This window comes from Dendrobates tinctorius, unplaced genomic scaffold (assembly GCF_039654945.1).
Source record: "Dendrobates tinctorius isolate UK_male_01 unplaced genomic scaffold, ASM3965494v1 ptg000020l, whole genome shotgun sequence".
In the NCBI taxonomy this organism is placed as follows: Eukaryota; Metazoa; Chordata; class Amphibia; order Anura; family Dendrobatidae; genus Dendrobates; species Dendrobates tinctorius.
This window is the reverse complement of record NW_027361688.1, coordinates 54449417-54465807: the sequence shown is the minus strand read 5'-3', so window position 1 is coordinate 54465807 and position 16391 is coordinate 54449417. Positions and strand designations below refer to the sequence as shown.

Below are 16391 nucleotides of genomic sequence, written 5' to 3'. Positions count from 1 at the left end.
CAGAGAATATGAATGAGGACACCAAAACTTTTTCTCCACTCATGTTTAGTGGTTGGGTGAAGCCATTTATTGTCAAACTACTGTGTTTTCCCTTTTTAAATCATAATAACAACCCAAAACATCCAAATGACCCTGATCAAAAGTTCACATACTCCATTTCTTAATGCAGTGTATTGCCCTCTCTAACATCAATGACAGCTTGAAGTCCAGATGAACTACACCCCAGAGTACTGAAGGAGATAGCAGAAGAAATGTCTGAACCACTCTCCATAATCTTTGAAAATTCTTGGAGAACAGAAGTCCCAGAAGACTGGAGAAGAGCAAATGTAGTTCCCATCTTCAAAAAGGGGAAGAGAGTAGACCTAGGCAACTATAGGTCGGAGAGTCTGACTTCTATACCAGGAAAGATCTTTGAACAAATTATTAAACAAAATGTGTGTAAGTACCTGGACAAGAATGAAGTGATTAAACAGACAGCATGGGTTTGTAACTAGTAAGTCATGTCAGACTAACTTAATTTCCTTCTATGACAGAATGACTGACTGGGTGGATCAGGGAAATGCTGTAGATATAGTATATCTTGACTTCAGCAAAATCAATTGACAAAGTATCTCACACAATCCTTATTGAAAAATGACTAAGTATGGAATGGACAAGGCAACTGTTAGGTGGATTCATAACTGGCTTAGTGATCGGACCCAAAGAGTGGTCGTAAAAGGCTGCACATCCAGTTGGAAGAATGTCTCAAGTGGGGTACCACAGGGTTCTGTCCTGGAACCTGTATTTTTCAACATTTTTATCAATGATATAGATGAAGGAATTGAGGGTACACTGATTAAACTTGCTGATGACACAAAGCTAGGAGGGATCACTAATACCAAAGAGAGAGGATTAAGAAAGATAAAAATAAACTGGAGCAGTGGGTAGCAATTTACAGAATGCATTTTTCCCTGTTAAAAACCAAAGTACTACATCTGGGCAAAACAAATGATAAAGCATATACAGAATGGGAGGAATAGGGCTAAGCACCAGCACATGTGAAAAAGACTTATAATAATAATAATTTTATTTTTATAGCGCCGACATATTCCACAGCACTTTACATTTCAGAGGGGATTTGTACAGACAATAGACAATACAGCATAACAATAATCACATACAGTAAATTATAACAAATACCAAGAGGAAAGAGGGCCCTGCTCGCAAGCTTATAGTCTATGAGGAAAGAGGTAGACACGAAAGGTGGGTGGTAACAGTTGCCCTGATTGTATGGACCAGCCATAATGTTAAGTGTGTAACAGTACAAACAGAGGGCTAATGGATGCATAAAGCATGTGGGAACATGATGCGGGAAATCTGGTTATGGTAAAACTTTTGGCTGTGCCACACAGGGATAGATTAGGTTAATGTGTTGAGGCGATAGGCCAGTCTGAATAAATGCGTTTTCAGGGCACGCTTAAAATTTTGGGGATTGGGGACTAATCGTATTGACCTGGGAAGTACATTCCAAAGAATTGGCGCGGCACGTGTAAAGTCTTGGAGACGGGAGTAGGAGGTTCTGACTATTGAGGATGCTAGCCTCAGGTCATCAGCAAAAGGGAGGGCGCGGGTAGGGTGGTATACTGAAACAAGGGAGGAGATGTAGGGTGGTGCTGAGCCATGGAGGGCTTTGTGGGTGAGGGTAATAAGTTTATACTGAATTCTGGAGTGGATGGGTAGCCAGTGTAATGACTGGCACAAGGTAGAGGCATCGGTGTAACGATTGGTGAGGAATATGATCCTGGCTGCAGCATTCAAGACAGATTGGAGAGGGGAGAGTTTGGTAAGAGGGAGACCGATTAGAAGAGAGTTACAATAGTCCAGACGAGAATGAATAAGAGAAACAGTAAGAGTTTTTGCAGAGTCTAAAGTAAGAAAAGGTCGAATTCTAGAAATGTTTTTGAGGTGCAGATGACAAGAGCAAGCCACTGATCGAATGTGGGGGGCAAAGGAAAGCTCGGAATCAAGTATGACCCCAAGACAGCGGGCCTGTTGCTGGGGAGTAATAGTGGAACCACACACAGAAATAGCAATGTCGGGTATAGGTAAATTAGTAGAGGGAGGAAACACGAGGAGTTCAGTCTTTGACAGGTTCAGTTTCAGATATAGTGAGGACATGATGTTAGACACAGCGTTTAGACAATCGCCGGTGTTCTCTAAAAAGGCAGGTGTAATGTCAGGAGAAGAAGCATATAATTGGGTGTCATCAGCATTGAGATGGTACTGGAAACCAAATCTACTGATTGTTTGACCAATAGGGGCAGTGTACAAGGAGAAGAGGAGGGGGCCTAGAACCGATCCTTGGGGGACCCCAACAGTAAGGGGAAGGTGAGAGGAGGAGGAACCGGCAAAAGATACAGTAAAGGAGCGGTCGGAGAGATAGGAGGAGAACCAGGAAAGAACGGTGTCCTTGAGGCCAATGGAACGGATTATAGTGAGGAGGAGCTGATGATCCACAGTGTCGAATGCTGCAGAGAGATCCAAGAGAATTAGCATGGAGTAATGACCATTTGATTTAGCGGTTAGCAGATCATTAGAGACTTTAGTGAGGGCAGTTTCAGTGGAGTGTAAAGAGCGGAAACCGGATTGGAGAGGGTCGAGAACAGAGTTTTCTGAGAGATAGCGGATAAGACGGGAGTGGACCAGACATTCCAGGAGTTTAGAGATGAAGGGAAGATTAGAGACAGGTCTATAGTTAGCGGCACAGTTTTGGTCGAGGGATGGTTTTTTAAGTAGTGGTTGTATGATGGCATGCTTAAATGAGGAGGGAAAAATACCAGAAGAGAGAGAGAGGTTAAATATTTTAGTTAGGTGAGGGGTGACAGTAGGAGAAAGGGACTGGAGGAGATGTGACGGAAATGGGTCACTGGTGCAAGTAGTTGGGCGAGAAGATGCAAGGAGCCTGCTTACTTCTTCTGTGACTGGTTCAAAATCAGAGAGTGAGCTAGATGCAGTGGGGGAGGGAGGACAGTATATGGTATGAGGTGAATGGGAGATAATTTCCTGTCGAATCTGGTCAATTTTTTCTTTGAAGTAATTGGCCAGATCGTCAGCTCGGAGCTCCATGGTTGGGGCCTGTACTCTTGGATTGAGTAGAGAATGAAAAGTGTCAAAGAGATGTTTCGGGTTATTGGACAGTGAGGTGATGAGGGTGCTGAAATAGATTTGTTTGGAGAGGTGAAGGGCAGTGTTGTATGTTCTAAGCATAAACTTAAAAGGGATGAAATCGTCTGTGGAGAAAATCCAATCTACACGAAGTTCGGCGCACCTGGAGCACCGCTGCAGGAAACGTGTTTGCACCGTGTGCCAGGGCTGTCGCCGTCTTCGTTGTGGTGTTCTATTTATAGGGGGTGCAAATTCATCCAGGGCACTTTGAAGTGTTTCATTGTAATGCTTCAATGCAGAATCAGGACATGAGAGGGAGGAGATAAGGGCCAATGAAGACTACAAGTTCTTGATAAGTTTCTGGGTGTTAATTGCCTGTATGTTTCTATAAGTCTGGACAGTGGGGGTGACCTGAGCGGCCTGGCAGTTCTTGATAGAGAATGAAAGAAGATTGTGGTCAGAGAGCGGGAGAGGGGAGTTTGCAACTTGGGTATACTAATAGATCACAGACTGAATATGAGTCAACACAGTGATGTAGCAGCAAAAAAAAGCTAATACAATTCTGGGATGTATTAACAGAAGCATACCGTCTAGATCACGTGAAGTCATTATTGCCCTCTACTCTTTGGTCAGACCTCATCTGGAATAGTGTGTTCAGTTTTGGGCACCACATTTTAAAAAAGACATCAACAAACTGGATCAAGTTCAGAGAAGAGCGACTAGAATGGTGACCCGGTCTCAAATCCATGTCCTATGAGGACAGGATTTAGGAATGTTTAGCTTGCAAAAAAGAAGACTGAGATGAGACTTAATAGCTGTCTACAAATATCTCAAGGGCTGTCACATTGTAGAAGGATCATCTTTATTCTCATTTGCACAAGGAAAGACAAAGCAATGGGATGAAACTGAAAGGAAGGAGACCGATTAGAGATAAGAAAAACTTTTTGACAGAGTGATCAATGAGTGGAACAGGCTGCCACGAGAGGTTGTGAGTTCTCCTTCAATATAAGTCTTCAAACAGAGGCTGGACAGACATCTGTCTGGGATGATTTAGTAAATCCTGCTTTTAACAGGGGGTTGGACCAGATGACCCAGGAGGTCCCTTCCAACTCTACCATTCTATGATTCTATAAGTCTTTTGTGGTAGTTGCGGATGAGGTGATGTATGTTCTCAGATAGTAAAGCTGCCCACTCTTCTTGGCAAAAAGCCCCCAGTTCCTGTAAATTCCTGGGCTGTCTAGCATGAACAGCGTGCTTGAGATCTCCCCGGAGTGGCTCAATGATATTGAGGTCAGGAGACTGAGATGGCCACTCCAGAACCTTCACTTTGTTCTGCTGTAGCCAATGACAGGTCGACTTGGCCTGTTTTGGATCGCTGTCATGTTGTAACAGCCAAGTATGTCCCATGAGCAGCTTCCAGGGTGATGATTGCAAATTTGTCTCCAGTATTTGTTGATAACGTGCTGCATTTATCTTTCCTTCAACTTTGACCAAGTTTCCTATGCCTTTGTAGCTCACACATCTCCAAAACATCAGCGATCCACCTCCGTGCTTTACAGTAGGAATGGTGTTCCTTTCATCATAGGCCTTGTTGACCTCTGATACAAAGATGCAAGAGTCTGTCTGGATCCCAGAAATCCACTCAGCTTTTATGCACACACACTGATCACAAGCAAACAGGCCACAGGTGAGGATGTTACCTTTAATAGCCAGTCAAACCCATTTGTTTCAACTTCTGTACAAATCAGGCCAAAGTTACCAGGGTATGTGAACTTTTCATCAGGGTCATTTGGATGTTTTGGGTTGTGATTATGATTTAAAAAGAGAAAAACACAGTAGTTTGACAATAAATGGCTTCACCCAAACACTAACCATGAGTGGAGAAAAAGTTTGGGTGTTATTCATATTCTCTGAAAAAAGGCCAAAAAAAGCAAAAATTCTGCCGGGGTATGTAAACTTTTGAACACAACTAACTTCTCACATTTAGAATTTGAGGAAAATAGGGCATTAAATATACAAATGGCTGATGTGGTGGAAACCTTTCTGCTGTGTAAAGGATGGGTCCACTGAGATTGAACTGAAGAAGGGTAGTCCAACATCCGGGGACAATGATCCTACACGACAACGGCTCCATTACGATGAATCAATCAGCAACCCTTCTACACTTTCTTTGGGTACTCGCCGGCCTGTTTAGCATGCTCATTAATCAGGTGACTATTTTTGTGATGTGTAGGGTAACCTAAATTAAATCACTCAGTGGTGCATTGCACCATATACGCAGAAAATGTGCTGCCGGTATGACCGTAATTCTGAGTGCATAGAAAGTTTATCGTCAATTGGCTTGAAGGTGATACTCTCTTTAAGATGCTGTTCACACTGACAGTATATTTTACCTGAGTATTTGTACGCCAAAACCAGGAGTGGGTGATAAATACAGAAGTGGTGACGTGTTTCTATTAGACTTATCCTCTGATTGCTCCTCTCCTGGCTTTGGCTTACAGATACGGATATAAAATACTGACCAAATACGGATGGTGTGAATGGGGCTTAAAACTGATCCTCTCTACCAAAGTGATAGACGTTCAGGCAAGCACTAAACGTTGTGGCCCAGTGACAACAAACTGTGGCCGTGACTAACTCCGTGTCAGCTTCGTGTGCTGGGCCGCAGAGCGGGCAGGTAAAAGTGCCGGTACTTCCAGACATGCACTGGTCTGGTATGTAAACTGGATCAGACTGCCATTATATTTCCACTAATTCCATGTGGAAAGCAGCACATGTGTACCATCAAAAAGGCCAACAATGCCAGATGTGTATGGTCTGAAAATACACGTGAGTTTTGCCATTTCGAACAAGAAGTTTCCGTAGCTGCTAGAATTGGCATTTTAGTAGCATGTGCCCCCTCGGTAGAGCTAGGATCTGTTACCGCACTTTATAACTCGTTGGTGATTCAGGCACCCACTGGGAGAAACCGTGTGTATAATGGTGCGGAGAGCTGCTCTGCTCCAGGAATGATTTCTAGATTTGTGGCACATTTCTTAGCGAATCGTCAGAGATGAGCAGTAATTATTGAGGCTTACTGGGACATACTTGGGTATCACACTTATGAAGCTTGTGTATTGGTGGTCAGATATGTTATTTTTCCTGTGTCACATGCCTTCTGCTGTTCTACAGCCTTTAGAAGAATTTTATTGAATCACGTAATTAATAAAAATTACACAGAATAGAACGGCGACGTGGGTTAGGATTTTTAAAGGGAATCTGTCAGATTTTTGCTATGTAATCTGAGAAAAGCATAATGCAGGGACAGATACCCCGAGTCCAGTGATGGGTCACTTACTGGGCTGCTTGGTGTAGTTTTCATAGAAATCACTGTGTTCAGAATGCTTAGCCGTGTATAACTCCTCCCACATCACTGATTGGCACCAAGCCACCAATCAGTAGTGGGGGCGGGGTGACAGATTAGCTGGACTGTCTTGCATGTGACACTCAGTCCTGCAGTGATAATCTCTTGTTGATAAAACACTGTGCTGAAACTACAATATGCTACTGAGCAAGTGACAACCCTGGAATCTGCTCTCAGATTAAATAGCAAAAATCTGCCAACAATTCCCATTAAATTGGAGTAACCTGTATTGTGAGTTAAGGGTCCACCTTCATACCATACATTTTCTTATGTGGAAATGGGACAGATAAAAGAATATTTTTATTCTTTTGAAGAACACATTTCTTCATGATAACAAAGATAAAATATAGCAGATAGAAAATCAGATAACATCATTGTTATATACTGCTTTTCTAGGTATACAGGGCCAGTGACCACACCGGTCTGTTTACCATCCTCTGTACAATGACATACTGTATGCCACATCCTCACCCATCAGGCTTTGAACTATGTAAGATGTTAAAAACATACCTTGAAAGTACAATATTACAAGGCAATCTGGATAAGACGTCTGAATGGGCAAACACTTGGCAAATGAGGTTTAATGTAGATAAATGTAGAGTAATGCACCTGGGATGGAGTAATCCTATTGCTGCATATACAGTAAATGGGAGTATACTCAGGACTACAGAACAGGAGAAGGACTTGGGTATTCTGGTTACAAGTAAGCTGTGCAGCAGCACTCAATGTCAAGCAGCAGCCACAAAAGCAAAAAGGATCTTAGCGTATGTATGTAATATTATATATATATATATATATATATATATATATATATATATATATATATATATATATATATATATATATATATATATACACACACACACATACATACATACACACTCACTGGCCACTTTATTAGGTACACCATGCTAGTAACGGGTTGGACCCCCTTTTGCCTTCAGAACTGCCTCAATTCTTCGTGGCAGAGATTCAACAAGGTGCTGGAAGCATTCCTCAGAGATTTTGGACCATATTGACATGATGGCATCACACAGTTGGCGCAGATTTGTCGGCTGCACATCCCTGATGCGAATCTCCCGTTCCACCACATCCCAAAGATGCTCTATTGGATTGAGATCTGGTGACTGAGGAGGCCATTTGAGTACAGTGAACTCATTGTCATGTTCAAGAAACCAATCTGAGATGATTCGAGCTTTATGACATGGCGCATTATCCTGCTGAAAGTAGCCATCAGATGTTGGGTACATTGTGGTCATAAAGGGATGGACATGGTCAGCAACAATACTCAGGTAGGCTGTGGCGTTGCAACGATGCTCAATTGGTACCAAGGGGCCCAAAGAGTGCCAAGAAAAAATTCCCCACACCATGACACCACCACCACCAGCCTGAACCGTTGATACAAGGCAGGATGGATCCATGCTTTCATGTTGTTTACGCCAAATTCTGACCCTACCATCCGAATGTCGCAGCAGAAATCGAGACTCATCAGACCAGGCAACGTTTTTCCAATCTTCTACTGTCCAATTTCGATGAGCTTGTGCAAATTGTAGCCTCAGTTTCCTGTTCTTAGCTGAGAGGAGTGGTACCCGGTGTGGTCTTCTGCTGATGTAGCCCATCTGCCTCAAAGTTCGACGCACTGTGCGTTCAGAGATGCTCTTCTGCCTACCTTGGTTGTAACGGGTGGCAATTTGAGTCACTGTTGCCTTTCTATCAGCTCGAACCAGTCTGCCCATTCTCCTCTGACCTCTGGCATCAACAAGGCATTTCCGGCCACAGAACTGCCGCTCACTGGATTTTTTTTCTTTTTCGGACCATTCTCTGTAAACCCTAGAGATTGTTGTGCGTGAAAATCCCAGTAGATCAGCAGTTTCTGAAATACTCAGACCAGCCCTTCTGGCACCAACAATCATGCCACGTTCAAAGGCACTCAAATCACCTTTCTTCCCCATACTGATGCTCGGTTTGAACTGCAGGAGATTGTCTTGACCATGTCTACATGCTTAAATGCACTGAGTTGCCGCCATGTGATTGGCTGATTAGAAATTAAGTCTTAACACACAGTTGGACAGGTGTACCTAATAAAGTGGCCAGTGAGTGTATATAGATAGAATCCACGATCACAACATATTGTTACCCCCTATAAATCACTGGTGAGGCCACATGTAGAATATGGGATCCAGTTTTGGGATTCACATTTTAAAATGGATATTCAGAAGTAGGAATCAGTTTAAAGGCGGGCAACTAGATTATTACAAGGGATGGAAGCCTCTCATATGAGGAAAGGTTGGAAAAGTTGGGCTTGTTCATCTTAGAAAAGAGACGACTCAGAGGAGACCGCATTTATATGTAAAAATATATATGTGGCCAATGCAAAGGACTGGCACATGACATTTCTTCTAAAGGCCATACTCAGGACCAGGGGGCACTCATTACGGGTGGAAGAAAGGCGATTCCGGAAGCTAAATAGGAAAGGGTTCTTTACAGTTAGAGCAGTCAGACTGTGGAATGCCCGACCACAAGAGGTAATAATGGCAGACACTATGACAGCTTTTAAAAAAGGGCTGGATGATTTCCTCAGTACACATAACATTGTGGGTAATAGATAATTTAGTGACAAAATGTACAATTGGTTGAGAAAGGTTGATCTTGATGGACCTAGGTCTTTTTCCATCCTATGTAACTATATATGTAATAGGTTACAAGCTGTGGGCTAAACAGCAGTAGAGAGCAATCTAAACTTTCATTGTGACGGCTGGAGAGAAACAGCTGGAGGAGTCTGTGGCGGACCCCCTCCATCTGCTTCATTGTCTTCGCTCTCCTTTGTGCATCACACCAGCTTAGGTCAAGGTCGTCATGAATCCTTCAAAGTCTATAGTGCTTGTGTGACTGCTAAATATTTTTTTTACAGATTTCTTCTGGATTTTGCCATGGCTCAGGAATGGTCTTGCTCATAAAACACACACACTTACGCAGATTTTGGGCAGTCTTTGTATCCAATACTTTGAGCTCTTTTGTCTTTTTCTTTGGTGGGCCTTTCTTCTCATCAACGTCTTGCTCTTTCTTGGCTGTAAAGGAAAAATAAAAAGTGAATACAAAAGTGAAGACTAATTAAATTCTGTACATTTCTGCTGAACTCAAGACCAGCTGAAGTTATGGAAACAATCCAAAGTGCACACGACAATGAGCCAACACCCTAACCGCACGCCCAGGCATTTCATCCAGCGATATGAAAGGCGCACCTGTACGGCCGGAGCGGCGGCGAACATTGTGGAGAGAGATCACTTGCTCTTACATGTCTGCATTACACAATGCTGAACAATACCCTAGTGACTAGTCAGAGGACTGATCAGACGCCGGCTTACAGGCCAACGAGAAAGCCGTCTATTACTAATATCACAGTAAGCACAAAAGGACCACTCAGGGGGCAACCATATACTATTCAACTACAGGAATGGGCAGAAGAAAGGGCAATAAACCAACAGGAAGGGCACAAAGGACAGACACAGGATCCTCCATCTAGGCAGTGAAATGCTCTATGTGATACTGTATATAATACATTGTGTTGTCTTTGTACTTAAAGGAATTGTCCAGTTTAGAGAAGGCATTCTCTGGGGAACCTGCCCTGCATTACCCCATTGATTTGAAAGAGTAATGCTTCTTTACCCCTATATTGGTGCAGCTGGGAAACTGAGCACTTACTGTCCGGCTTCCCTAAAAATTACCTTTAATCCATGTCATCTATTTATTGCCAATGGCCAATTCCAACAATATAGCCCTGGGCTCCCCAAAGCCTCGCATAACATGCCCTGATTTGTCTGCCACAGGTAAGGACATACAGTAAGATCCCTTTATAATAAATCATCATTATCCTTAGATATAGACGAGCCGTACGCCAAATATTCTCACCAATCTATCATTCTCTAGCAACTGCAGCCACTATCCCCCTACAGGGCGAGCAATTATATCATTGTTATATATGTATATTATATTGGCTTCTCCACCGGAAAGATTGGGGATTGCTCACGTTTGGCTACCTTAAAGGGAAGCCATCAAATCTGAGAGCAGCACAATATAGACACGGGAGAGCTGATTCCAGCATCTGGGCTACTTGTTGCAGTTTTGATAAAAATCACTGTTTTATCATCAGCTGGAGATGTTCACTAGAGGACTAATAAGCCTGCTGCCTTTTCATCCTCCATATTCATGAGCTCTGTAAAACCTTCACCACTTGAGTAGCAGCTTTCTGCCTATGCACAGAGTACGCAGTAAGCTGCCAATTAGTGGAGTAGCCGGTGATATAACTGCAGAAATGTGCCCAGTATAGGACAAGGTGCTGGAAATCAGGTCTCTGTCCCTACTTTATGGTTTTCTCAATAAAGCAGCAAAAACCTGGTGAAAGAATCCCTGTAAATAAAGTGTAATTAATAAACTATGTGGAAGATATGGACAAATATTATATAATAAAAGGATTACTACTAGTGATGAGTGTAAGAGATTGTCCAGGCTGCTCAGATATGCAGAGTATCGCAGGTGCTCGAGTGAGATGTGAAGAGTCCCCACGGCCGCATGTTTCTCGGCTGTTAGCCATAAAACATGAGGGATTGCCTTTGTAGGTCAGGAAAACCCTGTATGTTTTGTGGCTGCCTGACAGCCGCTGGGACTGGAACATGTCACTTGAGCACCCACGATACTTGGTGAATACTCCAGTAATGAGCGCTTACACTCATCACCACCTAATATTTCTCTGTACAGCTGACTATGGGCAGGTTACATTACTCTCCACAGGTAAACCTGTCCGCTACATCAGGTGCAGCACAGGAATACGCTGGGTGGTCTGGCTGATCCAGGTGAGGAGGGCGCTAGGGCAATGAAGTCGGCCTCCCCATTGCAGCACTCAATCAACAGCTGTAACATCTATTCCCGCCATAGTTAACCCTTTGGATTTCACATTTGATGCGTTCTATGGATGCAGCCGTTGTTTTGCCTCTGTAGGATGTGAAATGTCCACTGGCACATGATCTCCATCCTGCCAGGAAGCCATGTGCTTACACTCCGGGGAAAAGCCAAAACAATGCTCAATAGCTGCAATTCACAGCTCTCTGCAGACCGTGTCGGGAACAGGACGGATCACCTCCACATACTGCATATAGGGGGAACCTCGTGCGTGCAGTGACCCTACAGAGGCCGGAGGAAATAGCCTGCACCGTAAGAAGGTGACTAATGGCAGGATGTCCTCCCCGGGAAGCAGAGTGGAGAAAAGCAACCCAAGGATGATCAGGGCGTATAGAAAACCTACACAGTGGTCTATAGAAAACAATCCCACCGAGACAGAACAGTTTTTGGATCTGTTTTGATCTGAATTGCTGAATGGGGCCACACTTTATTTACTGTTTAATGTGTAGGAAAAGTTAGAATTTGCCAAATGCCAAAATGAATGTGTGGCCTTTATCAAATTGGGGCACATGGATGGTCGGACCGGGGCACATGGATGGTCGGACCGGGGCACATGGATGGTCGGACCGGGGCACATGGATGGTCGGACCGGGGCACATGGATGGTCGGACCGGGGCACATGGATGGTCGGACCGGGGCACATGGATGCTCCGTATGAAGTCCTAAGTTGGTGAGAGCTGTTGGTACATGGCGTCCCGCAGTAACAATGCAGACAAGTGGCCATTGTTACAGCTGCGACAGCTGTGTCTCCTGGAGACAATGTATAAAGAGCTTTGTACATTTCTTAAGGAGAAAAGATGAGGAGCAGGTTTGTAGCCCACATTAAAGGCAGATCCTAGGGAGAACAATCACTCGTAAGTAAAGGAACAGCTGGCAGGCGCCTGCTCACACAAGTGGCTGGCACACCGCAGACAGCTGCCACAGTCATCTGCGCTGGATCACAGGGGGCGAGTGCTCGTATCCTCTGCACCCATGGCCAGAGCATGGAGACCGGCTCCTGAATATTCCACCATCAATAGCCTGCACACAGAATACACAGCATACCCCTGAGGTCTGCTGTGCAGAAGGACGGGCAGGGGACGCTGGCTACAGGCTCTCATTCATGGGTCCCGCTCATTGCTTTTGCCATTAGGCTGAGGATTAGTTGCGGCCTGCCCCCAGCAGAGATTACAGGACATGCTGACACATTTCCCCCCCCTCTCTGGCAGCATCACCGTGAAATCCGTTTTACTGTCTGCGTCATTCACACAAAATGGAGCGTACACTTAAAATGGCCCGGCACATAAAATAGCCAAAAACTCTGCAGCACGGCTCAAGTGCACACCCCTGCTGTCCGAAAGTAGGAATTGCAAGTCATTTCTACAGTATCCTATAGAATTGTATTTACAGGTCACTTCTACAAATGGTTGAGATATGACATGAAGGAGAAGCTCGAGGGTCACTGCTGGCAGCCCCCTGGTTACAGCTTCCTGCAGAAAAAAAAAACCTTAAAGAGGACTATTCTCATCTGGAACAATGTCTCTATTAATCCGAGGAGTTGTGACCATTTAGTGAAACATCCCTTTAGGGAATCCCAAGCTTAAATCAGACTGCTGTCCTCGCCCCGGCGCTACGCTTCGTCACCCTTAGTACGCTCTTCATGGTGCCCACTAGAATGGGTCCATTGTGTGGGCAAAGTCCAGCTGCAGCGCGGCTCTCCCATGAGTCACCGAGAAACTTTTACAAAGCAAAAAAGAGGTTAAAAGATAGAAGTTTCCTTATTTCTGTTCTGTCGCAAAATGTAAAACTTATATGTGAGGCGGAAAGCCCAAAGATAAGACAACGCCACTCCGACATGTAAGAAGTACACGTGAGGCCGAGAGCCCAGACGTAAAACGACACACACATGCAGTATACGCACCCTGTATATCACACAGTATACACACACATGCAGTATACGCACCCTGTATATCACACAGTATACACACACACATACAGTATACACACAGTATACACACCCTGTATATCACACTGTATACACACACACATACAGTATACACACAGTATACACACCCTGTATATCACACAGTATACACACACACATACAGTATACGCACCCTGTATATCACACAGTATACACACACATGCAGTATACGCACCCTGTATATCACACAGTATACACACACACATACAGTATACGCACCCTGTATATCACACAGTATACACACAGTATACACACCCTGTATATCACACAGTATACACATACAGTATACACACCCTGTATATCACACACAGGAACACATGTATATATACACACACATACAGTATACACACCCTGTATATCACACAGTATACACACATACAGTATATACACCCTGTATATCACACACAGGAACACATGTATATATACACACACACATACAGTATACACACCCTGTATATCACACAGTATACACACATACAGTATACATACCCTGTATATCACAGTACACATACAGTATACGCACAGTATACACACACATACAGTATACACACCCTGTATATCACAGTATACACACACACAGTATACACACCCTGTATATCACACAGTATACACATACAGTATACACCCTGTATATCACACAGTATACGCACCCTGTATATCATACAGTATACACACACATGCAGTATACGCACGCTGTATATCACAGTATACGCACACATGCAGTATACGCACCCTGTATATCACACACAGGAACACATGTATATATACACACACATACAGTATACACACCCTGTATATCACACACAGGAACACACACAGTATACACACATACAGTATACACACCCTGTATATCACACAGTATACACATACAGTATACGCACCCTGTATATCACACAGTATACACATACAGTATACGCACCCTGTATATCACACAGTATACACACACATGCAGTATACGCACGCTGTATATCACACAGTATACACACACACATGCAGTATACGCACGCTGTATATCACACAGTATACGCACACACATACAGTATACACACCTTGTATATCACACACAGGAACACATGTATACACACACATACAGTATACACACCCTGTATATCACACACAGGAACACATGTATACACACACATACAGTATACACACCCTGTATATCACACAGTATACACACACATACAGTATACGCACCCTGTATATCACACAGTATACACACACATACAGTATACGCACCCTGTATATCACACAGTATACACACCCTGTATATCACACAGGAACACATGTATATATATATACACACATACAGTATACGCACCCTGTATATCACACAGTATACACACACACACAGTATACGCACCCTGTATATCACACAGTATACACACACATGCAGTATACACACCCTGTATATCACACAGTATACACACATACAGTATACACACCCTGTATATCACAGTACACATACAGTATACGCACAGTATACACACACACACATACAGTATACACACCCTGTATATCACACAGTATACACACACACAGTATACGCACCCTGTATATCACACAGTATACACACACATGCAGTATACACACCCTGTATATCACACAGTATACACACATACAGTATACACACCCTGTATATCACACAGTATACACACATACAGTATACACACCCTGTATATCACACAGTATACACATACAGTATACACACGCTGTATATCAAACAGTATACACATGCAGTATACACACCCTGTATATCACACAGTATACACATGCAGTATACACCCTGTATATCACAGTATACACACATACAGTATACACACCCTGTATATCACACAGTATACACACATACAGTATACATACCCTGTATATCACACAGTATACACACATACAGTATACATACCCTGTATATCACACAGTATACACACATACAGTATACACACCCTGTATATCACACAGTATACACACCCTGTATATCACACAGTATACACATGCAGTATACACACCCTGTATATCACAGTATACACACATACAGTATACACACCCTGTATATCACACAGTATACACACATATAGTATACATATCCTGTATATCACAGTACACATACAGTATACGCACAGTATACACACACACACACACATACAGTATACACACCCTGTATATCACACAGTATACACACACAGTATACACACCCTGTATATCACACAGTATACACACATACAGTATACACCCTGTATATCACACAGTATACGCACCCTGTATATCATACAGTATACACACACATGCAGTATACGCACGCTGTATATCACAGTATACGCACACATGCAGTATACGCACCCTGTATATCACACACAGGAACACATATATACACACACAGTATACACACCCTGTATATCACACAGTATACACATACAGTATACACACCCTGTATATCACACAGTATACACACATACAGTATACACACCCTGTATATCACACAGTATACACATGCAGTATACACACCCTGTATATCACAGTATACACACATACAGTATACACACCCTGTATATCACACAGTATACACACATACAGTATACATACCCTGTATATCACAGTACACATACAGTATACGCACAGTATACACACACACACATACAGTATACACACCCTGTATATCACACAGTATACACACCCTGTATATCACACAGTATACACACATACAGTATACACCCTGTATATCACACAGTATACGCACCCTGTATATCATACAGTATACACACACATGCAGTATACGCACGCTGTATATCACAGTATACGCACACATGCAGTATACGCACCCTGTATATCACACAGTATACACACATACAGTATACACACCCTGTATATCACACAGTATACACACATACAGTATACACACCCTGTATATCACACAGTATACACACATAC

The 16391-nt window shown here is 43.2% G+C and overlaps 1 protein-coding gene across 3 annotated transcripts in view; it reads right to left on the bottom strand.

The window, feature by feature from the left end:
* DIAPH1 (diaphanous related formin 1) overlaps nt 1-16391 on the bottom strand; it is a 264672-nt gene that overhangs the window by 35903 nt on the left and 212378 nt on the right. For all 3 annotated transcript variants that reach the window (XR_012230786.1, XM_073568053.1, XM_073568054.1), the window contains one exon: nt 9520-9615. Coding sequence is in view for 2 of the 3 variants with exons in the window: in XM_073568053.1 (XP_073424154.1) it covers nt 9520-9615 (96 nt within the window). In the remaining variant the exon portion in view is untranslated. The remainder of the gene's footprint in view (nt 1-9519; nt 9616-16391) is intronic.